The sequence below is a fragment of the Ambystoma mexicanum genome, chromosome 13 (genome assembly GCF_040938575.1).
Source record: "Ambystoma mexicanum isolate Mex_15411 chromosome 13, UKY_AmexF1_1, whole genome shotgun sequence".
In the NCBI taxonomy this organism is placed as follows: domain Eukaryota; kingdom Metazoa; phylum Chordata; class Amphibia; order Caudata; family Ambystomatidae; genus Ambystoma; species Ambystoma mexicanum.
Window position 1 is genome coordinate 189,165,594 of NC_090938.1, and position 27,226 is coordinate 189,192,819.

At 42.5% G+C, this 27,226-nt stretch overlaps 1 protein-coding gene across 1 annotated transcript in view; it reads right to left on the minus strand.

The window, feature by feature from the left end:
- Positions 1-3,108: 3,108 nt before the first annotated feature.
- Positions 3,109-27,226, minus strand: part of LOC138521063 (uncharacterized) — a 45,747-nt gene continuing 21,629 nt past the window's right edge. The window contains exons 2-8 of the mRNA XM_069633586.1: positions 24,459-24,558; positions 15,067-15,174; positions 12,907-13,018; positions 11,507-11,644; positions 11,164-11,285; positions 5,231-5,398; positions 3,109-4,400 (exon numbers count right to left, since the gene is read on the minus strand). Coding sequence (XP_069489687.1) covers positions 3,361-4,400; positions 5,231-5,398; positions 11,164-11,285; positions 11,507-11,644; positions 12,907-13,018; positions 15,067-15,174; positions 24,459-24,558 — 1,788 coding nt within the window. The 3' untranslated portion in view covers positions 3,109-3,360. The remainder of the gene's footprint in view (positions 4,401-5,230; positions 5,399-11,163; positions 11,286-11,506; positions 11,645-12,906; positions 13,019-15,066; positions 15,175-24,458; positions 24,559-27,226) is intronic.

Here is a 27,226-nt window from a genome sequence, read left to right on the forward strand (position 1 = left end):
CAGTCCCCAGCGCTTTACTGACCCACACCTGCGCCCCTTTCAACTTCCATCCTGTTTCAGTCCCTGAAGTCACCAAGATCATCAATAGCCTCAAACCTTCCAGCTGCAAAGGTGACACCTGCCCAGCCCTGATCATCGAAGCCTGTGCCGAGACACTCACTCCAATCATTGTGGCCATCATTAATGATTCCTTCTCCACCAAAGTGCTGCCAACCTCCCTAAAGGAGGCGTGAATCCTGCTGCTGCTTGACTATTGCAATGCCTTATTCACTGACACCTCCAAGCGTAACCTTAATAAACTACAAACTATTCAAAAGAATGCCCTGCGAGCAGCCATAGATCTCTCAAAATTTGATCACATTTTAGAAGCCAGAGGAGCTACCTATCGCAAAATGATAAAATTTAAAAGACTATCTTTAAAGCACAGGTGCCTCTCTAACACAGCCCCAACCTACCTCTCACGCTGCGTGGAGAAATATTCCCCCGCCCAACCTCTTAGATCTGCAAACTCTCATCTCTTCAAGATCCCCAAATTCAGTTGCCTGTCAGTGGGAGGAAAGAACTTCCCGGTCATGGCCGCCAAACGTTGGAACAATCTCCCACCAGCCCTCAGAAAGAGAACTGTCCTACTGGACCTTCCACAAAAACGTACAGACCTGGCCTTTCAACTAACACAGCTCCTCCTAAGACTCATCACTCATCCCGATGCATTCCCCCCTTTTCTCCCACTACCCTTCTTTTTCCCCTTCAATGTAACTAGCGCCTAGATCCCCAACAGGTTTTTGCGCTGCAATATATGCAAAAAATAAATAAATACATTTACCTTGGTCAGTCTTCTTTCTGCCTGCTGCAACTTGGAGCTGCCTTCCAGCCTATCTCTAGGCTAAGGGAACTTTAGGAGATGGCCTCGGGACTATTTTGTGGGGACACTTCTCAGAATGGCTTCCATTTCTGATAGGATTTGAGGATGGCTAGTCCCCCCTCTGTGTGATCCTCTCTCTGGTTGTCACACCCTAACCCTTCCCCCAAAGTGGATTCCCTTGTCTGGCTGTACTTAGCTGTATGGGAGTGAAGGCCTTCTGTCATGAACAGCTGTCTGACTGTTGAGTTTTCAATCCTAATTCAGGTCACACTGGTTCCCACTGTAGGTTTATAAGGGATTCCTGCACCTCCATGAGTTAGGCAGGGCATGCATGCACTGCCGTATCTGCTGGACTGCAATTTCATAAGCTAAATAATTTTGTTTTGCATTTAGAGTGATCCTCATTTCTCTATTCCTATATGGTCTATTCTTCCCCGGTGAAGGGGCTATTACCCTTAATAATACCCCCTCTTTAGTTGGTACAATCTGAGAGCCCCCTACTTCACGATGAGGGCCAAGTAGTGAAAACCATGAATCCTTTCATTTCACCCCCCCTGGGTGCATCACCGTTTAGCTTCAAGACATATGTGACCCTCTTGGTCACCAACTAGAGGTCCCCATGTACAGGCTGGCCACTTTGCCACAATATCCAAAGCAGATGCAGATTATTAAATAAGCTATGTCGTACTCTGATTATGAAGTCGATTCTAAGGCGAAGAAGGTCAAGTTTAGTCGAGAATAAGAATTGTTCAATGTATGCTTACCCGCGAAACGGGGAAAGTTTGACAGATTACCTCAACACTTTGAAAGAAGTGATAAAACAGCTGACATGCTAATAGGTATTATTCATTATAATTGGTCAGGTTAATATAGTCAAAATAAGAATACTTTCGAACTTCATCTTCTGTTTGGCTATCGCCATTTAAAACTTATCCATTTTTTCACATAAACCTTTGATGCAGACTTGACACATTTATCTTTCAAAACAAAATGTCCAAGTCTCACTTAGAGGAAGTTGAGTCTTTTCCTAAAAGCAGTGTGGTCTAACTCTAGCCTACTTTAAGCCAAGGATAAGCAACCTGCTGCTCGCTAGACACGTTGGACTGCAAGACCCATTACCTTCATCATTGACTAGGCTGGCTAGGGCTGATTGGAGTTCTAGCCCAAAACCTTGGAAGCGGAAATGTCTCAGACCCCTGCAATAAGTGTTAATAATGGGCAGCACAAATTACAAAAAAGGGTGGAAATTCTTCCACCCCATGAGGAGGTATGAGCTGTTTCATTCAATTATTGAAGCATTGGTGTATCTGGAATCAATCTGACGCTTAGTCCTAAAGTACAATAGTCCAGTCTTTAGAAGCATTTCCTGAACTCAGTGAGAGACACCTTTCATACATGGTCTGCTCCAACCCATATTATCCCCTAAGTCTTCAGGATCCACACATGTGCAAATGTGGATATAATAATAATAATATTAGCTGGTGTCATCACACTTCAAAGTACAGTAATAACATCGGTTGTCATAACCTAATTTAATGGTACTTAATTATAATTGTTATTTTATAGCACGCTTAATCCCAGAGATTGGTTTCTAAGCGCAGGATTAGGATTCAAACCTGTGTTGCACTGCCTTGTCTTGCTTCCAAGACAAACGCCTTGCCCCTGAGCTATCCCTACTAATTGACGTCAGAAAGATGAAGGTCTGACTTTTCATTTTATGGGACTTTCTATCTCTCTGAAAAATAACCTGAAAGTATGTCATGGGTAGGAGGTCATGGCCCTGGTAATTGATAGCAGGAGCATTCTTTCCTATCTCATTATTTGTGATTTTCATGGCAACAAAAGTTGTTTTATAGGATGTTTTGTGTGAATTCATCATGGTCAAATGTTATACAGTGTCACTTCCAGAGATGTCATGAAAGGGTTCATGTGTCTTGCCACTCACTTGCCCTTCTCCTGTTATTTTGTTGAAAGAGCTGCAATGCTCATGAGACTCAACACAGATGGCACTGGTGTTTTCAGGTAATTTCAGGTATTGTAATCAATTAAGATAATTTACCAGTAAAACTCACCTGAAAACCGTAAAGTGACTCTAAATGAAAATTCTGTCTTTGAAGAATGCCTATTATTTAATTCAAATCAATCACCAAAAAAAAAAGAAAATCAAGAATACACTTAGGTGTTAACCAAACATTTTATTGGAATTGTACATTGCGCTTTCATCCAGACTGCTTTACAGACATTTTGAGAATAATTTACTAGAATCTTACAGAGAATTTCAATGGTTGGGATCAAGCGGTGTGGTGGTTTCAAGAGGTGCTTTGCTGCAAAATGTGGATCACTTTTGAGACAGAATATAAACAGGCCAATGTGATTATTCTGATACATTTTCCATTCTGAAATGTCTTAACCGTAATTCAGAAGACCAAGAATCATTGAAAATTGAGGAAAAAAACAGGAAGGATCAGCCTCGGATGGTTTCGACCATCACGGTTGCTTTACCCACAGCGTATTGGTGCATCTGCAGTCACAATAATCTCAGACACTTGAACCCCGATGTACTCCCCACTTACATCTTCAATATTTATAGTGTCGTCCTCAAAGACCGTCTTCATCTTTCCTGTCCAGGGGATGTCAGCAGTGTATCGTGTCCCAGTGACATAGTAATCCAACGAGTACTGGGGCCGCACTTCCACTTTGGCGTTAATGGAGTCAGACCTTGATTCCATCCGCCTGCCCGCGGTACCCACAGTGAAGGTGGTGGTGACCGATGTGGACACAGAAGTGTCTACCAAACCAGGAATGCCGGCACTAACCTCAACGGTAACACCACATTCAACAGAGGTTTCAAAGGTCCAGCTAGATTCTGTTTCCACAGTGAAGGTCATTTGCCTCTCAACATTAAGGGGTGGGCTACCCTCAGGAGCAGCACAGTTCTGGGCTTTTGTTTTGGCAGTTAGCTGCAGTGGCTCGGTTCTCAATATTTTCTTATCATTAAAGTTGTACCTAATATCATACAGGATCACCTTTTTGGTAGGCTTGCTATTGTGAACTTGCACATACTTGCTCTTCAGCACATATGCAGAAATATCCATGTCTCCATGCCTTTTAACACCTGACATAGCATTGAGGTATTGACCATCTGCATTGATCGCAACTGCTTTCCAGATACTGACGTCATCCCTTGCGCCACTCCCTGCATCATTCCAAACCCAGGTCCACTGCCCCGGAGTGACATAGTCAGATTTAACACAGCGGAAATCATCAACGGAAGGGGGTGCATAGTTCCCTGTAGCAGCATATCCCAGAGATACATAGTAGGGGGGACACACAGGACGCCAAATAGCACCATCTCTTTTAGCCCCAGAACCCCTATCTGTCCAAACCTGAACAAACGAGGTTGGCTTAGCCAATGTCCCTGGTTTTACTTCTTTTGCAAATATTCCATTAGGTTTAATATAGTTATCAGCGGCGACATGTCCAAGACTGCAGCAGTGGTCAGCCCTCCAGAAGGAGACATCCCTGTGTGCTCTGCTTCCTAAAAAAAGGCAAATGCATAATAAGTCAAATAATTATAGATCTCTACCAATGCAGTCAATTACCTTTTTCTCTGCCCGTGATAAAAATCTTGTTTCTTTTAGATATGTTGTCTTTTTTTATTTAAAAGCTCTGGCATGTGACCTAGAGGCATCCATCACCCCTACCTTGTGTGAGCAAGACTGGCAGAATGGCAACTAAGAAAGAGGACAGTGGAAAATACAATCCATCTATCCATGCCCCCCCCAAAAAGAATGAGACCACGTAGAAATAGCTATTTGCCATTGGGGTGTCAAAACAGCGGTTTTAGGTGAAAAATACTAAATAGTCTATGGAAAGACCATCAGAACTCCCCCCCCCGGTGATGCTGCTTTTTCCAGTTTAGAACATACTCTCTTGACTCATTTCACCTCATTCTGTCTTTTACCCAAGAGGCTAATTTTAATCCTACGGATATTATCTTCCAGAGCCATATATTGGGTTCACATTTTCAGGTGGTATTATGGGAGTTACAAAAATATCACTTTATGGGTGGAACATTGCTAAGAATTTCACAAATGTTTTGTCTACAGAATACAGTCGGCCGTAAGCAGCCAATGAAGAGCAAAGCTCAGAAGACCATTCGCAAACAGGGGAAATCAAAACATGTCCTTTTAGTTTTGTGCCCTTAGGGCCCAAAGTACAAAGTGTTTTTCAATAGGAATCAGGCCCAAAATGTCATTTCAGACGAGTGCTTCTAAGAATGGCAGTCTCCTCTCTGGTCCTGTTTAACATGAGTACCACTCGTGATGACCTGAAATGTGTGGTAACATTTAGTGGATGTTACCTTACCTTTGTCATCCCAAATGCTGATCACTTCATTCGTCACGTAGAGAATCAGGGCGACATCTGCTGAAGCTCCAGCTGAAGGGATTGTAATTTTGTCGTAATTCAGGACATACGCCGTCTCTGAGGGTCGGTTATAATTGTTTATGGAGAGGAAGGTCCCAGATGCCAAACCTTGAAATTGAAACCATACAAGATAGGTTGTAGTGCAATTTCTGCAATTTCTAACAGCACTGTGCAGTTTTGTCAAAGCCGCATTCTACTGAGTGCAAGAAGCAAGACCTTTACGCTGACTAGGTACTGTGCACAGCTATTTCTGTGACATTTTCACACCACAGAAAAGCCCACACACCCATTCATGCATATGCATCTCTCTCCTTATTGTCATTACACCATCTATGGTTGTTGGAAGGAACTCCTGTCCAAATGCACACAAACGTTCTCTGTGACGTCTGTCGTTCTTTAGAACAGTTCCTCCAATGGTAAATTCAAATCACAAGTAGAAATCTCACATAATACATTCATGTCTTGTAAAGACTCGTTTAATTTTGAGACAATGGGAATTGTAGAGGTCCAATGCATTTCGGACGTGAGTTCGTTTTCGTGGACCACAAACTACAAAAAAGTAAAAATGAAAAAATAAAACTAACATTGTGACCAACATATGTATATACAGTGTATTCCCAAAAACGGAGTGCAGAATTCCGATATCAAAAGTGCCTACTTGCCTATATTTGGACTTAAATAATCCATATTAAAGCTAGACATTTAAAAAATGCTAGAAGTAGATGTAACTTAACCTTTCTTGGTTACAAAGTGTTGTCTAGAATATCACAAAGCATTCAGTCATATAGTATCATTCAAATTAAATTGTATCCATGTGTGTGTAAGCTATATCTGATTGGCCACACTGGAAAATACAGAGTTATTCAATGTACTATTCACATACCATTGAATTTGGTACATAGTAAGCCCTGCATTTCACAATGTTGACAAGCATTATGACAGATGCATTACATTCACTTCAATATGGCCGAACAACGTGCAGCAGGACAGCATCATCATGTGATGCTGTCATGTGACACATGGTGGCCATTTTGAGTTGCTGAGTCATTTAGGTAAGCATATAACGTCATTGCACGCCAAATAGAGCTCTCTCCCAGCAACCATACTAGACGCTGCATTTCACATGGATTGGGTAAGCTATTTTTGCCAAACAATTTTAATATTATGTCTACCGGTTACTCTACATTCAGAGTTACTTACAATAGGGTATTATTTTCCACAGAACACTTAATGGGTTTACACTCAACATATTAGTGTGGTCAAACAGACATATCTTACACACGTATGCAATTTCATGTCAATGATAATATATTGCTAAAATGCTATGAAATATTCTAAACAACAGTCTATAACCAACAAAGGTTATGTTACATGTACTTCTTGTATTTATTTACATTTCCAGCATTACTATTGATTAATTATATGGGATAATTAAGTCCAAAGATAGGCAGTTAGGCACTTTTGACATGCAACTTCTGCCATCAGATTTTTGTAATACACTGTATAGAAATATATTGGTCACAATGTTCGTTTTATTTCTTAATTTTTACTTTTTTTGTAGTTTTAGTGCCCAAAATAGGACTCAAGTCAGAAATGCATTGAACCTCTACAATTGCCTGTCTCCAAAAAATAAACTAGCCTTTACAAGACATTAATGAATTATGTGCATTTTTTACTTGAGATTTGAATCTACCATTAGTGGAACTGTTCTAAAGAACTACATACTTCACATTTAGTGTGTTTTCACAGGAGGTCCTTCCAATCTCCTTGATTACTAAATCAAGGAACCTGCACATCTTGTACTGTGGCACTTTGTGCAAGAGGGGCAACAGGACCACATATGCTACTCTAAATTGCAGATAACGGGTTAACCTTGTAAACAACCTTGTAAACACTTTGCAGTGTTTACCATCTATGATTGTCCAACTTTCTCTCAGTTATGAAGTATAAATGTGTTGTGGAAATTGATGACGTGGGATCCTGCGGTCCAGTGCTGCACGATCTTCACAAAGTACTTCTGCACTGCAGAGTCCCTTAGTCTATATTTAAAGTCAATAAGGGAACCCCTAGAAGTAGGATGATAGCATATATAAAGTAGCACAGGGTCCAGTGGAGTTAGCACTCCACCTGCTATGAGACATAATGCTACTGTCACGCGGGTTATAACTTGATAAATAATGGACATTTAGGAGGAATGAAATGCAAAGTAATTGGCCAACACTTGAGCATTTGGTGTTACATGTACCTCTCAGAGAGAGTCTAATGTATCTTTATTATTTTAGGAGATATCTGCATCTTGTCAATGACCTTCATGAAGACCCTATCAGTGACTTCCCTTTTCTGTACATGCCTTTCCTATGCATGCACAGTGACCCTGGAGTACCATCTTCCCAGAAGCTATATGATGACCTTATTCCATCATACTATGCATGGCCCACCCTACAAAACAGGTAGTATTTCATCTTGCAATACATTCAGGTAATTTTGTATGATGCCTCTCAAAACTTAAATATCCAGTTGTTGCCATGCTACTAGTTAGGAATACATCGAAAAAACCATTTTATCTACTGTAACATTAAAGGCAAAGCGGGTATACATGTATGTAACTGTTAAATTCTAAAAAGGATGGGTGGGTGCGGATGTCCTTCGTATTGTGCCGCTTAACTCAGCATGGAATGTGTTTATCCTGATTAAGGAGTGACTGTGAGGCTGAGGGGGTGTCCACAGCATTACTGCTGGAGCTGGGTGACAATGCATCTGGCCACTGAAAGATGACTAGAGGAGATCACTGGAGTTTGAAAGAAATTCATTGCAAATGGGTTCATCACATTGGCATTGTGTGTTACATTTGAAAATAAAAGCATACATGATTTAAGTTTGGAAAAAAAATGTTTGAAACCAAAAAGAAAGGAAATCTGAGAAATGGTCAAACAATTGATCCAGCCATTAATTGTCATAATGACAAAGTGTTCATGTGGCTGAACGCTGGAAACCGGTTGTAGCCAAGCCATTTTAATATTAAAACATATCTTTTTAGAAAGGCAGAAGGATATAAAGTTTCGGGAAAATAAAAATAAAAGTGCGAAGTGGGTTAACGGGCAGACTTATTTTTATGTAAAGCATAAAATGCATCTCTATGGGCTGAGTAACATGACGGGAAGGGGAGTACCGGATAGGTAGGTGTGGTCTAGAACCAAGCAGAGAAAAATGTTACTCTGATAAAGGAATTATCTCTGCAAGATTATGTCTTACTTTTTTGTTGTTGCTTATTAAAATAATGAACTGTACCGTTTGTCTGGTTAACATCGGACCTCAAGAAGTCTTTCATTGTTTCCTCATCAAAGGAATTCTAATTGTGTCGCACATGTAGCAGTAACAATGTGAATCGGCGTCATTGTGACGTGAGGTCATCTGATAACGACATGAAATTGGCATTCCAGTGCCTATTTGATATTTTTATATGTTCAAGCAATCAACGATTGAGCCCCAGAGTACAGCAATATACCTGTTAAAAAATGTTAACTAGTCCCAGAAATGGTCTCTGAAGTTTGCTTCTCTGGGAAGTCCTTCCATGTGTTATCTTTCAGGCAGACTGCTTTCTTTTCAATCGAAAGTTTTGAGCTATAGATATCCTGAAACACCCTACCCACAATAGACTTGATGAGCATGAAATACAGTCTACAACTCTGAAGTTCAGTCAAGTCAAGTTAAGTCAAGTCTAACATGGTTACATTTTATAAGAATCTCTGCGGCTCTATACAGTCTGTTGGAAACAATGCATTCTGTGATTAGAATACTATGTAAGAGTGACAGATTAAATGACATAATAAGGATATTTTTACAGATCTGTTGATGTTCTCGAAGGTGAAACTGGTTATTACTTCAATATTTAAATAAAATGAAATAAAATATGCATTTTAACTGAGAAACAGGAATCCAAGCAAGTGTGGAAGTAAAAGTGGACCGTTCTAGAAAGGTTTGTCTCAATCTTATTACTGAAGTTGTGCCTTGGAAGATTGAATAAGTTTGTGACAGGAATTTGTGGGCATCACTTTCAAAACATTATAATCTGTACAGGACAGAACAGAGAACACTTTGCCATTGGGTGAACAGGGCAAAAGGAAAACCATTATGATGAGTATTTTAAAACAAACATATTTCTTGCAAATCTTCTGTAGGTCTTACTATAAAAAGTGTTGAAGGTGCATTGTGTATATTTAACGGTTTTTTAAATGTGCAGATAGATTTTTCAAAGCATCGTTTAAATTTCTGAAAAATTGGTAAAATGTGTTGTCTAAACATAGTATTACATCAAAACAAATTATTAACCAAAACAAAGAAATTGAGTCCGTCCTGGTTCCACATCATATAATCTGAAAATAAGGAAAAACAACTACAATTCAATTAGTTTACTAAAAAATTATATTGCGGTAGGAAAGACCTAAACGGGTTAATTGAATAAAATATGTGTTCATAGTTATTCAAACCTGTCTACAAAGTATAACTTATTGAGATTGGTGAATTGAAATCAACTCATCAGACTGGCAATTCCTCAAAAGAGTACTCTTCATAATCATTGAGAGAAATTTAAATCCTAACTCTAGCACATACTGGTGCGCCTCCCTCCCGCCCGAAGTAAAGAAATATGATTGTGACAAGGCTGATTGATGCTAATGCGATGCTCCAGGACAAATGGTCTTGCTATCTGAGAGAAGAGATGACTGCAGAGAGGTGGAGTGACTTATGTAGGAATATTAAAAGAAAGTCCCTGAATGTTGGAGAGAGATCCAGACAAGTAATGCTCTTGAATAGAGTTTTCTGGACACCAGTAAGACTTAAGGAACACAATTTAACAGAGTCAGGCAGCTGTTGGGGATGTGGTCACATTCGTGGCACTAGGAAACACATGCTATGGGAGTGTCACAGGGTGAGGAATTTCTGGTCGGATGTGACAAGTATGATGAACAAGGTTGTCAATGCAGATTTGGAATTTGACTTTGAAACTCTAATACTGGGGGAATCCACCATGAAGGATGACGTAGGGAAACATCAGATTGCATGGATTTTACGTGGGGCTATGATGGGCAAACAAACTGATCCTGAGAAATTGGAAATCAGATGTTCACCCGACGTTGAACATGTGGATGGAGGAGATGTATCGCACAAGCAATATTGAAAATGTGATATATTCTGTGAATGGGGAAGGACGTATTTTTGATAAAATATGGAAGGCCTTTTTGGATAAGGGTTAGTCAGTCGTTGGAGCTTCCTGTGTCGAGTTTACCTGTATTCATATAAGTAGACATGCATGTTTCAATTTACTCATTATAATGTTCATGTCTTTTGCTTCTTGGTTTGTTGCTATGCCAGAGTTTTCTAGAAGGTTGTTTTCAGGTCAATGTTATGAATTGCTATTGCTTTTTGACTTTTGCATCACACCTTTTCTGCCCCCTTTTATTGATTTATTTATTATTATTATTTTTATTATTATTATTTTTTTAAATATGTATATACATATATATATATATATTTTATTTTATTTGTAATGAATTTTATTATTAATTTTTTTTTCTCAATATATTTTTCATTATTATTGTATGGATAATTGTCTATTGTATCTCTTTGTTACACTGATTTCTTCTGTTAATATTTAATAAATTGGTTTAAAATATGAAAAAAAAAGAAAAATAGAATTAGCCGTACCAATTTGAAAAGACAGTATAGGGTGATGTTAAATGGTTGTCTTTAAGAAGACATGGAAGCGAGGTATACTTTTCTTGGAAGGCTTCAGATGATGGTTTGCAACCTATCTGGGTTTCGGGAAATTAATTAGGAACATTACACTTTTTAAGACCTTAAAACACAGTACTCACTTGCAGATTGGGCAGGGTCAATGTCTACTGACCATAAACCAACATCAGCCTTGGCGCCTGAACCTCTGTCATTCCAGATAGGAAAAATGAAACCGGTTCGTACCAGATCTGCTTGTACACACCTGCAAAACATTGTTTCTTAGTATTGTTATGGCCTGTAAGGATTTCTAGAAGTTATGCTTCACAAACAAACACACAAAATGTACGAATGTAGATAAGAAAAATATGCTGTTCACATGTAATTGTGACTTGTTTTTTAAATGAGTGGCACCATTTTGCATTTTCGAGGGTTGAAACCTTCTAGAGTGACTGAGCACTAATACTTCCAAGAGTGTTTTCTTACCTATACTTTCTTGCATCTGGATAACTATTGTAATTGCCCTCAGCTGCATTCCCCAAACACACATATCCTGGCGCCGGTATCATTTGATAAATGGTGACATCTTGCTTAGCTCCACTTCCTGTATCTTTCCAGATGGGTCTGAAACATACGAACATTATTGATCATAAAGCATTACCGGATACATTGATACTTTAATTAGTGAAAGGAACTTACTGGTAATTGGCCATAATATGTTAATAGGAAGCTACTCTGAAAGCTGGGCGGATAGCTCAGGGGAAATCTGTTTGTCTTGGAGGCAAGATAACGCAGAGCAACATAGATTTGAATCATCGTCCCGCTACTAGAGACTACTTTCTGGTTTTATGCAAGTTATAAAAGATGTATTAATTAGGTGTAAGCATATTGAGAAAACGTTTGTAAATTTCTTCTACTCTAATGTCCAATTGATCTAGTAAACCCTGTGTACATTACCTAGCCAGCATGATGTGACATGTCACCCAATACATCAAATATAAACGTGAATGAATTCCTAAAATGATATTATAGCCATCAGGACAATTGGCCTATCTATTGCGGTGGGAGGTACACAACTGAATTCTTTCGAAATGAAAAGCCTGTCAGACAACAGTTTCCCAAATGTCACCCATATGTCCTGTTCATCCATTAAAACCTGATTTGTAGACCATCCTAAAAGTGTTCCCCTATGAAATCAGGGTTCTAGACTCATGACCTCTGTCTCAGTGAAGGAGATCAGAGAGGAGGGCTAGCATGGGCTGTGAATTCATGCTTCAGAATTTAGCTTAATTTGGCCACAGTGGGGACCCAGCTTTGGGAAGCAGTGTAGCGAGGTACAACAAAGGGTTATTTGGAATAATGGCTAGGGGGCACAAATTGCATAGTTAAGAAACAGGAGCAAGATTCACATTCACAAGGGTGGTCTAGAGCTCCATTGTGAATTGCATGAGGGTGAGTGCAAGTCTAATTGTGATGGTTATAAACTTCCCCATCCTGGAAATGCACGTCGAGAATGCCTGTTTCCTGTTTTTTTTGTTTGCTTGCTTGCAGCTCTAATCTGCACAGGTCCTGGCTTCTTGTGCAACATCGGCCCAAGACATAACGACCTTGTCGTTTGGGTAGGAGGAAAAATGCCCTACACTCCTAGCCTGTTTTTTTTCCCAATATTCTGCCCATCTGAAGTTTTAAAAAATTGAAGTTGATTGAGCTTGAAGAACCTCCCCACCCAGCTAAAGCTAGAGTGGGTAGTTATTTTTTTTTCAAAGAGGCAAAATAGCCAATGATACATGATCGTCATCCTTCATCATTGATACTTGGCAAACACTTCACTTGTTGGCCTTGCTGAGAGTATAATTGGTGTAACCCAGTAGTAAAATCAATAGTACCTGAACGACTGAGGTGGACTAAGGAGCCCATTTCCAATGTCCTTCACAATGACCGCAGCATTAGGAGGTGGTGAATAGTTAGACACAGCAGTATCTCCAAGTAGAAAGAAACCTAGAAAGACATAAGCCCGGGGTGAAGACAACATAAACAAAAATACAACATACCAGAATGATTTTACAGACAGAAGCAGTCTAGCCCTAGATCTAGCCCTAGATCACATAGAAAGCACTGTGCTGTGCAGTGCACATAATGGTCTCCCCTACAGTGCAGTTGTTGCACGCTGCCATGATCGCTCGCACCGCCTGCACCACTTACCTGTTGAGATGTGGAGGATTATATCCCCGGTGGTGTGGACTGACGCATTACACCTATGGCCCCTGGGGTGTCTGCAGATGTGCAAGGTACCGGTGGGGATTGTCCCATGGATGCTGTGGTCCCCAGGTCGCTTCCAGGAGCAGGCTACGGCGGGCCATTCTGTACTGGGGTCAGCTGATCGGCAATCGGTTGTCAGGGAAACTACTGACACCGGAACACCTTGCTTGGTCTGTTTAAGGCTTCTGAGATGCCTGCTCACTGCATCTTATCGCTCCCATGGACTGGTCCTGCCTAGTGCTCTCCCTCTCTGTGGCTCTTGGTTTCTCTCCAGCCATTATTGCACTCATTCCTTGTGCACTTCCTCGTTTCTACCTAGTCCTGCTCCTGCTTTCTTCCTCCTCCAGCTCGTTCCTCTTTTTGCCCTTTTCCTTTACCTGCTTACTCCTGCCTTGCCTTGTCAGGTTTTGGCTCCTCTGACATACTGAGACCATCAGCTGCCTCCCGCCTCATTGACACCCAAAAGGTTCAGCTGCCTTGTATGTATGTATGTATTTAAATTTGTTAAGCGCAAGGAAAATCCTGTCTGGGCGCTACTAGAAGACCACCACTTTAAACCACCAGGAGGCGAATCGCCCATGGTGTGAGGAACTGGTCCCTGACCTTGCCCAAGTCCACTAATGCTTGGAACGGAAGGGGGTCGGGTCTCCTGCCTGCATTGACACCAGAGCATCCTGGACAACTTGTGAATCGGTACCTCCCAGAAGAAAAGAGGAAGCCCATCACAACAAGGAACCAGTAAACTACGACCCAGTGATCGAGCCCTTGACAGTAGTCAGTCCAGCTTTCTGCATCCTTAACTTCCTCCCACCTGCAAACCAGAGGGGTAGGGCCTGAGAGGACAAGGTCTACCCAAAATCTATAAATGCCCACTCAGTAGCGCTGCATGGGCATTTAACAGATGTTAGTATCACTGCGATGGGTCCAATTACATTAGCTTCATACCCCACTTGTTAGACAATCCCGGATACGCCTCTGCTGCAAACTAAGAAAAGTGGACTCATGCTTATTTTTCTACTGAGCCTAAACACAAGAATAGTTGACAAAGCTATTGGAAACCTTGAAGAGTTTGTAAGCCTTCAAAAAACTGCATTATTTAATTTTATGTTTTTTAACATACATACCACTGTTTGCAGCGAAGGCAGTAACAATAAGACACAAGAGGAAGGGAGTGATCCCCCAGCACAATATTATCAAATGTTCAATTGTAGCAAGATGGGGCTGGGCCTGTGACATCAATCCCCCAATAGATAGGTCTCTGCGTCTGTGCATTTGTGTACTAAGGTCAAGAAGAGCTGGCATATACACAATAACCGCAGTTGGCATAGAAACATACCGGTACAGTAGTGGATATTTGTCCACTTCTCAGATATCCCTCCGTAGGAATCGAGACGATCATATCATGTTTCTGGACACAGAGAAGTGCAAGGAAATGTGGTAAAGGAGCATGGATAGCTGCCACATTTGCTAATTCAAATACAATGCACATATCATGAGCTTCAATAATCATGGGGGGATCTTTTGTAGAACTGCTTCTAGGCTATTAGTCAACTAATAATGTTTGATATTGACACTTGTTTTGTTTTTCTCTGTATTTGCAGATGGGATTAAGTCAATGCAAATACATACATGTTTCCAATTGTGTTTGTAATAAAGATAATCCCGAAAGAGTTGAGGACCACTTCACTTCAGCATGATTGGAACATCAGTCCTGAACATTGGGACTGCTCTACTAATGTCCTCTGACTCAGTAGAATGGACCGCTCCTTACATCGCTTATGTCTTACCTGCTGCAAAGGGAATTGGTTTCCAGATGGACACGTCATCCTTTGCCCCACTGGCTGTGTCCTTCCAAACTGGCGAAAAACCATTGGTGTAGGTATAGATCAGTTTATCTTTAATTGGGAAAACAGAGAAAAAAAACAAAAATACAATGTGACTTGAACATTCTATCTAATGGTAAACAAATGAGGAAAGGTTTTGGCGAATTATGAGCAATTTTACACAGTAGAAACAGTGACAATCACATTGAAAGCTATTAGCCATCCTCGTCTTATCGAAGAAACCTAAAAATAGAGTCTCTTATCAACATGTACCACTAGTGAACATGCCCCTTTCTCTGTTAGGCTACTTTACTGAAGTGGCACTTTATGTGGGTCTTTTCTTAAGAGTACTATCCCCAAGTTGAACAACTTTACACTTTAAAATATGTATCTACTCAAGTACTTATTAGGTTTTGACTCACTGGGCATCATTACGACCCTGGCGCTAATGGGTTAACGGCGCCGTAAAAGGCTGTGGCGCCGTTAACCCATTAGCGCCTTACTACGAGGTCCCTTTGCAGGACCCGCAAAGGGACCATGGTGCTAAGTACGGTACCGCAATTTGCTGTACTTAGCGCCTTCCCCAGTCCCATTGAACCCTATGGGGCAAAAATGGGAATAGGGAAGGGCCAATGTTCAATGGGGAATTACCGCCCCGCCAACCTTGGAATGGGGTGGTAATTCCCCATTGAACATTGGCGGACTCGTTACGATACCGGCACCAACCATGGTGCTAATAGCGCGATGGTTTAGCGCCAGTATGGTAATGAGGGCCACTATGTCACTTCATGTCATCTAGTTTAGCCAAACACCAATGCACTGAGTATGAGGAAGAAATAATAACTATCATTGATGGATACATACAGCATACAAAGTGCTTTGGCCATGTCACCTCCTTCAATACTCATGCTGAGCATCATTATTTGACCCACAATATAACAGCAGATGTGAAGCTCCTGCTATTGGTCATTTAATGCTGTCATTCAGACTTTGCAAGTGCACACTATGAAGGAAGCTGCACAGCTCAGGTTCACATTCTCTGATCTCATTCAGTGTTGCATTAAATAGATTTTGTGTCAAGCTCATGGGCTGATGAAGTGGGTGGGAGGGTTCTTCTCAAAGCTCTGAGAATGGATACATCTAACATGTTATTTCTTCTGTGTAGATGATTAACTTTATCCTCTTTACTCTTGTTTGTATAATATTATAATCATATGTGTGCCCCTGAGCTGTCCTTCCTCCAAGGAGGGCCTTTAGCCTTCTATTCTGGGTCAGGAAAAATAAAATCAAGGTCATATTATGGAAAATTAGCTTGTAAAATGCACTTTAATAGAATATAATTTTTACCTACCAATCTCAAACATTAGCAAAGGGACACTTACCTGACTTCTCACCGCACGACTTCCTTCATGTTATTTACATAATGACAGATGGGTCATTAGGAGAATGCCAGTGTCCTGCCGGTAATTCCAGCAGGATACTGGCTAATGGACCTACCGTAACCAGCCTGTAATACCAGTGCCAGAAATACAGCCTGGTTCTTGCCGGTGGGCACCTGATTTAATAAATCAGGGAACCACCAACAGAAAACCTTTAGATTGGCTGTGCGGGAGAAGTGGCGGTCACAGAATTACTGCCATCTTTTTCCCCACGCCAAATCAATGATGAGACCCTATTCTCAAAATAATAAGCCTAGAAGTATTTAAAATTCCAAAGAAAATGAATCATTTCCAGACCATCTCGCATAGAAATGTATGGCTTCTGCTCCAAAAAGGATAAATGATCCACTGAGGCTGGACTTGACTAAGTGTCCCAGGTGCCAATGAGACCATGAGCATCAATTGGCCTACAGCATATTGCTTGATGTCCACAAATACACTTTCTAGTTCTGGCTAGAGTGTGCAATACTGCTAGAACTCTAGGAGGCAGGTAAAAAAGGGGCACTGGTGTCATCTATCTGATCCATGGTGCAAGGTTGTTGCATCTTCACTAAAGCAGCATTCATCTTGGAATGGTAGCAGATTAATAACACTGTTATAGTTTATCATAACCCAACACACACAAAAAAGGAAAATATTGAATTAGTGTAGATATTACTTATACATATCTAAAAATATAGTTACATATCAGTCTGCAGAGCAAAGTATGACACATATAAGCCAAGGGTGAACAAGGCTGCACTTTGCAATCTTAATGCTAACATTGGTTGCCCGTGTGGCAATTTCTGCAGTGTTGGATGGAAATTGATGAAGTGTGGGAATAGAACAGTGGAATGTGTATGGTCATTTGCAGTGTATGAGAGGTGACAGCATTACAGATAGCAGAAGACAAAGGCCCTAAATAACTCAAGTTTCTCCGTCATTCCATGTGGGTTTGACAGCCATGGTAGAAGGGAAGCTACAATTTTGATTTTGTATGGATGTTACTGGAAATTAAGCACCACTGACTTGCGGACCTTTACATGAACTGCACTGCTATTAATGCAATGACAGTGGCCTTTGGACATCCTCAACAGATGGATTCTTTGAAAGTTGTGGAATGTCCTGAGGCTCAAAGCTGGTGAGGTAGCTCAGCAGGTGGAGGGACTATTACTGAGATAGCAGTTTTGTGATTTGCCTGTAAAGGTTTTGCCTTTTTCCAATGCCACCTGAACAACTGCTCAGAAGTGCACTTATTCTTTTTTTTTAAGTTATATAAGCTCTCTAGGGAGAGGTTGGGCGCCCTCACTTTGCTTGATTGCTTGCTCCTATCAGAGTGGAGTAGAGGGGATGCACCCTCTAGAGAAAATCTAACTAGGCACTCATCTCTTGCAAGTGTTACCAAACAGCCAGCCTCCAACCCTGCCAGGAGTCAGCACCTAGGGGAATAGTGCCTGTTAGGATGCCTTCGGCTATGCCAGGAATATTAATGTAAACTGCCTGGGATGCAGGAACCTCTCCCAATCTGGCAGACAAATCCCTGTTAGGATGCCTCCGGCTCTACCAGGAGTATTGCTGTAAGCTGCCTGAGCTGCAGGAACCTTTCACAATTTGGAGGAGATAATGCCTGCTAGGATGCCTCCAGGTCTGCCAAGAGTATTCCTGTAAACTGCCTGAGCTGCAGGAACCTTTCACCATTTGGAGCAAATTATGCCTGCTAGGATGCCTCCGGCTCTGCCAGGGGTATTCCTGTAAGCTGCCTGGGCTGCAGGAACCTCCCATCGTCTGGAGGGAATAATGCCTGTTAGGATGCCTCTGGCTCTGCCAGGAGGAGTCATGTAAACTGCTGAAGCTGCAGGGCCTTTCACCAACTGGAGGGAATAACGCCTGTTAGGATGCCTCAGTCTCTGCCAGGGGTATTCCTGTAAGCCGCCTGGGCTACAGGAACCTCACACCATCTGGATGGAATACTGCCTGTTAGGATCCATCAGTTTCCATCTCCAACACATGTTCTTAAAAGGTTGTCCAAAGGTCCAATGAAATGAAAAAAGAAATTTGCTGGAATTCGAATACCATTAATTTCAATGCGCTGCAGCAGTGCCTTGGCTAACTGATGGCCTCTACAGATCAGCACTACTCGCTTGAGCTAGCATCTGACTATGTGAAATGCGCAAATAAAATTAGATCAGGTAGCACTGATGAAGCAGAAGACAGTTAAAGAAAGAGAAATCAATCAAAAATGGTTCACTGCACATCTCGTTATATTAAAGAAAGAGAAACAAAGTGAGATGAACCAGGGCGAAAACCCAGACACAAGAGAATAAAGAAAAAGGAAAACATTGCAGAAAATGTATTAAGTGGAACATTTCCAGGCAAAAATACATTTATTTGATTCTCAAATCTCAGATTCTAAAAAAATAACAATAACATTTTTTTGAAATTATCAGGCCAATAGAAAAACCTAAATCACAAGCCAAACAGTTCACACCTACTAATGAAGACTGTGAAGCTGTACAGAAAGCTATTGCTGACAGAAAAAAATCCACAAAGCAGAGCTTAGCATCTCTAATAACAAAAATGCTCATACAAAACCTGATTCCTAAATCTCAGAATCTGCATCCTTAGCTGGTGAAGAAGTGCTTTCCTCTTTTGAACCTATACCGATGGAGTCCATGGTGAAGCTTCTCAAGGAGATGCGTCCTGCGACCTCTAAAAACTGATGTAATTCCTTCTAGAATATTTCTAGAACACCCTGACATGTTTGCTACCTATTTGACCCGTTTCGTCAACGCCTCTTTCTCCGAAAATAATGGGCCCAATCTCTTGAAAGAAGTGATTGTTACCCCACTAATTAAAAAAATCTAACTTGGATCCAGTCATTTATACTAATCTCATACCTATTACTAATGTGCCTTTTTGTTGAAACTGATCAATAAAGTGGCTACCACACAATTCCAGAAACACCTTGAAAAACCTTACATTCTACTTCCCTGACGATCAGGTTTTAGACCATCTTATAGCAGAGAGAGTGCCTTACTTGATTTGCAGACGGAAAGGTTGAACATTGTGGATGAAAGCAAGGCGGGCTGCTGAAGCTCTTAGATCTCTCAGCAGCCTTCAACCTTGTGGATCATACGAAATTAGTACAAAGAATAGGAGAAATTGGACTATGCCCCCCTGAAACGATCAAGTGGGTTGAAGCATTCCTGAGCAATAGAATGACAAAGATTGCTTGGGGAAACGCCTTTTCAAAACCTGAGCCTAGTACATGTGGAGTTCCCCAGGGGGCGTGCACATCTCCCATCCATTTCAATATTTTTTGCAGCCCGTTATGTGATCTTTAGATTTTCTTGGTTTGTACTTCACTAACTACGCAGATGACACTGAGCTCATTTTTGAGCTAAGTGGCGATTATATAAAAGTAACAGAACTTATTTCATCCACTTATGAGGCAAAAAACAAATTTGGATGACAGAAAATGGCTTATGTCTTAATAGTGAAAAGTCAGAACTCTTGCTCAGTCCAAGTACGAGACAAAATAGGGACCTCCTACTCACATTTTTGTGCAGGACAACATTCAATAAAAACAGTAGCAAAAGTCAAAACTCTTGGTGCCACTCTTGAGGCCTCACTCAGTGCCGAAGCTCAGGTAACAACTGTAAGTAAAAGCATCCAATATTACCTTAGGCTCCTGCGTCCAATGAAACTCTTCATCTCCAATGTGAATCGTGCCACACTAGTTAGAGCCTTGGTTATGCCATGGCTGGATTATTGTAATGCTCTGTTAAGCGGGGCAAGCAAAGCCTGTATTAAGAAGTTACATGCACTTCAAAATGATGATATGAGGGTTATGAAAAACATCTCTAGATGTGATCAGGTCTCTATGCACAGGAGAGTGCTGCACTGACTCCTAATAGAGGCCAGAATACACTTTAAGATTAACACCATAAGTGTTTATTTGGAAATGCACCAAGGTACCTGAAAGAACGCATCAATGTGCAGAATGTGGCAAGAGTCACTAGATTTAAGGAATATATGCAGCTGAAATGTCCGCAAAGGAAATGGATAGAGGGCAAAGACCGCTCCTACCCAGTTAAAGCCACCATGGAATGGAATAAATTGCCTATAAATGTGCGTACCGATGAGAACATACCTTTAGAAAATAATTAAAAACCTCCTATTTAGCTAAAGTTTCTCCCTTTGCTCATGCCCTAATAAGTGACTTTCAGCCTGTCTCTCCACCGCACCCATTTGGCTGCGGGCTACGGCACGTAATAAACAAATAACAACAAACTCCTTGAAAAGCTGTCCTTCTCCTAGCTTACTTTCCACACTGAATCTGTTGGTTATCTCCATGACCATCAGTCTGGCTTCAAAGCAGCCAGAGGCACAGAAACTGCTCTCCTGAACACCTGCGATGATCTGCTCACTAACCTTGACTCTAGCCTTCCTTTGGTCCTCATTCTCTTTTCCCCTGCCTTTGACACAGTCAATCACACCATCCTCATCAAATGAGTCCATGAGAACCTGACCATCACAGATCAGGCTCTGGATTGGTTGACCTCCTTCCTCAGGTCAAACTTGGAGACTTTCTCTCCACACATGGTGTTCCCCAGGGCTCTATCGTCTCACCCTGGCTCTTCAGTGTCTACTTGGCCCATTTGGCCCACCTGATCTCTACCGTCTGCTCTAACTTTCAGTTTTATGCTGATGACACTTGGCTCTCTTTCAGGCTCCACTCAGCCTCCTCTTCTCTCTCACTCATTCCTGAATGTCTATCCATGATTCAGGATTGGTGAACCTCCAATGTGCTTTGCCTTATTGCCAGTAAGACTGAGATCCTTCTCATTGGAATCCTTGTTCCTGTTTTTTTCCCTCTCTCACTCTGGCCACCCACCTTGGGCCCTCTTCATTTGCCTTTGTGTGGAGCCAAACACTTTTGTGTCATCTTCAACTCCACTCTCTCCTTCTCCCCTGACATCACAGACCTTGCCAAGAAGGCCCACTACCAGCTGCACCTCCTCAAAGGTATACTTTCTTTTCTCACTTTCTCCCAGATGCTCACTGTCTCCAGAGCCCTGGTTCTTTCTAGGCTGAACTGCTGTAACTCTCTGCAACTATTCCAGAACAGGACTGCAAGGCTTGTGTCAGATAGATCTGTTATATCCTCTTCCACTTGTGAAGAGTCTGATTCCCTGTCCTCCCCTTCCTCCTCACCTCTGATTTTCCAGTGTAATGCAAGCTTCGGGTTATCCTGGGTTCGAGTCTTCACCTTTTTTTTATGTAGATAAGGACGACCGTGAAAGGACGCCACAGTGACACCCAATGGGTGAACTGTGGCTGCCCTCCTCATCCGTTGAACAGTGGGGAAAAAGCCAGTGGCAGAAAAAACCCCATTATGGTACTCCTTTACTGATGTGATGTGTTGCGATCAGGAAACTCCAGGGGTAGCAAACAATAAAGTATAAACTGCAGTTGAGTGCCAGAGTAACACAGGTAGAAAGTTCCGGTAGCACCAAATCAATAGAGGAAGAGGCAAGCAATCCGTTGGACAGGGAGTGGTCGGTACACAGAACGAACCAAGATAAAGCCGATCAGGAAGAGGCAAGGCAGTCCGTTGTACAGGCGGAGGTCGATACACTGGATGATAGAGGACTGAAAGCAGGGGGGGCGGAGTAGAAAAGAGTGAAAGAAGACGAGCCAGAGGGAAAACAACACAAGACGGGAGGAAGGGACGGGCGGTAGACGGGAGTGGAAAAGTAGAAGGAGGAAGGGCGAGGATAAGAGAGGCGAGAAGAGTAGCTGGAAAGAAGAAATGGATGAATAGAAGGGGGAGACTAGAACCGGGAAGGAGACAAGAGTCTGAGGAGCGAAGTACGAGGAGTACGGCAGCACAGGCGATCAGAGAAACTGTTTGTTGCAACGCATCCGACACCGGAAGTGGGAGGCTAAAGAGCCGGCGTCGAAATGCGTAGAGCAAAAAGACTAGACCCGTACTCTGCGCTTCGCCGTACGTGAAGGAACCAGCAATGGAGCACGCAGCTTCCATTTAGACCAAAGCCGCCAGGTTCCCTGAGGTGTGACAGCTTGTCCTTGGCTTCAAGTCCAGAGACCATATATCTCCAGCCCTGAAATCTCTCCACTGGCTCCCGGTGGCCTCAAGGATCAAGTGCAAAACCCTCTGCATTGTCAACAAGGCTTTCTGGGGCCAGGACCCACACTAAATCCAGCTTTCTCTTCCAAAATACCTTCCTTTTTTAGGCCTTCACTCAGCTACATCTAATTCTCTGAGTGTCAGCCGCTTCCAAAGGCAGAGAGTGGGGGTTAGATCTCCCTCCTCTGCAGGTGCCTCCCTCTGGAATGGCCTCCCTGCCCCTCTCAAACTTCAGCAGACCACCTGAAGTTCCGTAAGCAGCTCAAGACCGTCTTGTTCTCCTCTGCTTTCTCCCTCTCTTTCCCCTGCTGACCTACCTGTCTCCAGTGCCGACTGGTTGCTTAGCTACCGTCAGATTCAACTGGGTACCAGGTTCCCCCACGATCAGTCTCCCCTGCACTGCCTATGGGCCACCGTGCACTTAGGAGATGTTACTGTTAACTACAGTCCCCTTCCTCCTCTGAGTTATCCAGAGCTGTGCTGGCCTGGCGGCACTTACTCAGAGCAATTCTGCCCTTCTTACACGTCGCTTTTCCTGGCACTTCCCCCTCCTCCCTTCCCCCTGCACTATACCTCGTCGCACTTGCACAATCTGAATGACATGGGGCCTAGTAAGATATTTTGTCTTGTCCTCCCCACCTGTTTCCCTCCCTGGTCTTATCGCGCCTCGAAAAACGTGTGTACAGGCGCGTTATAAATGACTTATCACATCATATCATATCATTTGGTGGGCGTTCTTACCCACATGATGGCATTGCATGCCATATGGTGTATGTGGATGTGTTATGCCAATGTCTGCTCTAAGAGCATTGTACGTACCCAAATTATGGGATTACCTGAGTATATGGTATCATTTGCACAGTATTATGTGCATGGGCTTAATTTTAGGGGGGACAGGGGTGTTTGTCCCCGCCCCCAACCTTCATGGCACTCCATTTTGTCCCATTTCATTTGACTGGGTCATCTTTTCTTCAGATGTCATGTCCCCCCAACATTTTCAGCAAAGTTACTCCACTGATTATGTGGATAAAAATCCTTTACCCAATGCACTGACCATCTGCGCATCACTCACAGAATCACACATTTGTAAATCATGCATTAGAAATCATAAAAAAACAACACAAATGCAAACAATAAAGCACACACTGTGACACTCTCTACCAAAGCTTCCTTCCACAGACCTCTAAATAGATACACTAACTGGGCATGTTGGCTTTGCTAATGCCAAACACACACACCCACTACGTTATCTGTTATCTGAATTCTTGTTGCATTTGGGTGAGCTCAATAGCCATTCCATCCTGCAAAAACAGCTGTATGAATGGTAATGTATTAGTTGCAGTCATTTAGCAGCTTCACATCTGGAGTCTTGTTGAATTGGTGTGATTAAAGGCACCCCTTTCTACTTACAAAGACATATTTCTGAAAGCTAATGAGTTAATTGAAGCTATCGTGCAGGCTCTAGTGTAAAAATAAAAACACTTATTAACCAAGTGTGCGATTCGCGGCTGGATGCCCGAGCAACACAGCATCGCAATTCACAGCTTTTTCCTGGAAAATGTAAATAATAGTAGTAACCTTCTGTTCTGTAAAGTAATTCATTATTTTATTTGGATCATTTGCAGAAAATTGTAATATGTAAAAAGCTGTGTGGGTAATAATATCAATTAGAGGAACAGGAAGAAAAACCTCTTTCAATAGAAAACACCCAAACGGTTGGCTTTGCCAGTGCTTGTTCTGGAAAAGTAAGGGGTAATCAGGCAAACATCTAGTGCGTGGCTTACCTGCGCCGTCAACGGGGTTGCTGTGAAGTACACAGAGGACGAGCAGGAGTAACACAGAGACGCTCCCCATCGTGATCAGTAGATTATTGTAAGGGGGTGTCTGAAAAAGAAAGTGGTAGATTTAAGGTGTAGGTGGATTTGAAGGAAATATGGACGTGAAGGGTGTGCCAGTTATACACAATAATAACAGTTGAGGGGAATGGAAGGGTGAGTACGAAAGGGGTGCAAGAGAACAGACGATGGGTGCTAAAAAAAGGACTAATGAAAAAGGGGACAGAAGGAATAAAAGGGAGGGAAGAAAAAAGTAAGAAAGAAGATGGAGTGGACGAAATGAAGAGGGAATGTTTTGGGGAGTGCAAGGAAGGAAGGGAAGGAGGGAGGGAGGGGAGGAAGAAAGGAAGGTTGCTGAGGGAAGAGGGATACATTTAAGCTTTTCATAGAGTAGTAGAGCCAGTGGCAATTCTGGCTATGGCTGTCTACAAACTAGTCACAATTTGAAACACTCTCCTCGCATCTGCAATGTATCGCTACTCATCTGGGAGGAATGTGGCCCACAGGGGTAATGCATTGATAGGTCGCAAGCAGTCCATACCCCGGGGTGAGCAGTTCTACCCCAGGAGAGACCCAGGCCCTAAAACCTCGGGCATAGCCATTGATCAGTCCCCGTGGCTTAGAGTGGGCTCTAGTCCTGCGCCTGTGTCACAGATTGGCTTTCAATACCTAAACGAAGTGGGAGGACTCATTAACATACGCGATGGGAGGTCTCCCGGTCTAAAACTCCCATTGCAGCCCTCTCTATAGATCACTTTATTTACGTCACTTACCATCACCTTTGCATTGAAACTTTCAAGGGACGTTTGCTACTTCTTTACTTGGACACTTCCCCACCCTCGCATCCGGGCCGGAAGTCGTTCCGGGCTCCCCTACCCTCACCCTCAGCATTTCCTTGCCCCTCTGGGTCTTGTGCCCCTGGGCGCTGTGACTAAGCCAGTGGGTGTGCTTCCACCGTGGTTCTCGTCAGCACTTCCTTACTGGATGTGCCATGTAACTCCACCGAGACTCTCTTGAGCCCCTCTTCTGGTCCTTGTCTCACACGGTACGCATTTCCCAGGTGTTTGACATGTGGCACGTGGCTATCTTTGTCAGCTGCTGGGTGATGGTGTAGGTCCAACTCCATGGTGCCATTTACTTGTGCAAGACTCAGTGGTGCTACAGATGGAGTGACTTTGAGGCGTGAGTGGGCAGTCAGAAGGGAGGTCCCTGGAAACCCATTACAAAGTGGGGTCCCTACACTTTTGGCATGGCATCATGGCATGGCAATACTTATCCTAACATCACACAATATGGCATAAGTAGACATAAAAGCTGGCTAAGTAATGTTTCGCATGGATATAAGCAAATAAATGCGACCAACTGGGAGTTTTCTAAAGGACAAGGGGATGGGCCCAGTTGTCAATAGGTGGTCTTTAGAGAAACTCCCAGAGCCCCCCTTGATTTTGCATATTAAGTAGCTTTGGGTTTTCACCCTAAATTACTAGGGTAATCCAGACGTAGAACCCTTGCTCACTGTTCTTAGAGAGGCAAAACTCACCTCACTGACGAGGCCCAAAGAGGCTGAAACACGTGTCTGGGGTTGCTGTTGGTATTCCTGTTCAGAAGAGAATTGCCTGGCATTTTGGTGCAGGACTGCCCTGGGCAGGACAAAGACTGATAGGTAGTGAACATTTCTCTTCTGTGAAAGGATGGTGAGCTAAAGACTCTGGTTGATACTATAACCCGGGGATACCCCAGGTAGTAGAGAAACTCCCAGAACCCCCCTTGTTTTTGGCCTTTTGAGCAAGACATGGTAACAGTGACCACCTGAAAATCAGTCTATGTCCGATCGTAACCAGTACATCCCCAGGCACAAATCCCTCACCAAAACAACACAGGTTACACAATGGAATGCACACCACATGAGGACATATGCGTACATTACATTTTCCTAAATAACACACTAACCCACCAAAACTCTCCACACTCCTTAAACACTACTCTGACAAAACAGCACACTGATGAAAACAATGTGCTACTAACCTGGAGTGCGCACTAACAGGGCATAGCAAGGAGTTTCACTCATTCGCCTGTGGGGAAGTACTTAGGACGGCCTACAAAACTTTGGTGACTGGCATCAATAGGGAAGGCAATTAGTGTTGGCCCTGCTTAAGTTAATCTCTTATACGTGCCCAGGATCACACACTTTGGTTAAACAGGGAAGCTGTAATTGTAACCCAGGTTACGGTTTTAGCACTTGAGCACATACCTTCCAAGCTCCACTTGGTACAAATACTAAAAGCTGGGATTTCAAGGCCTACAATAATGTCTTATAGAGCAGAGCTCTCAAGTGTAACGTGGCTATGCGCGAGAACACCATTCAGTCCGGAATTTCCTTGGATTCTTGCACTTTCAGTTTTCCTAAATTTCAAATGGGAAGTAAAAAAACTACGAGTCCCAGAATCCAAAGGGAAAAAAAAGCAGGACAGCTTGGCTTCCTCACACATGTCTATGGGAAACTTCAGACCTCTGATAGTTTACCTGCCAAATACACATCTCATATTAAGCAATGTTACAATATTGAAAACCTTAGAGAAACATGTTAAGCCAAAATAATATTGTGGTAGGTTTACTTTCCAGGTCCTAAAGGGAAAAACGTGAAGACCCAGAATGTAAAATAACACAAGCCTGATAAAATACCTTTTTGGACCAGGGCAGTAACATCACTTCGATAT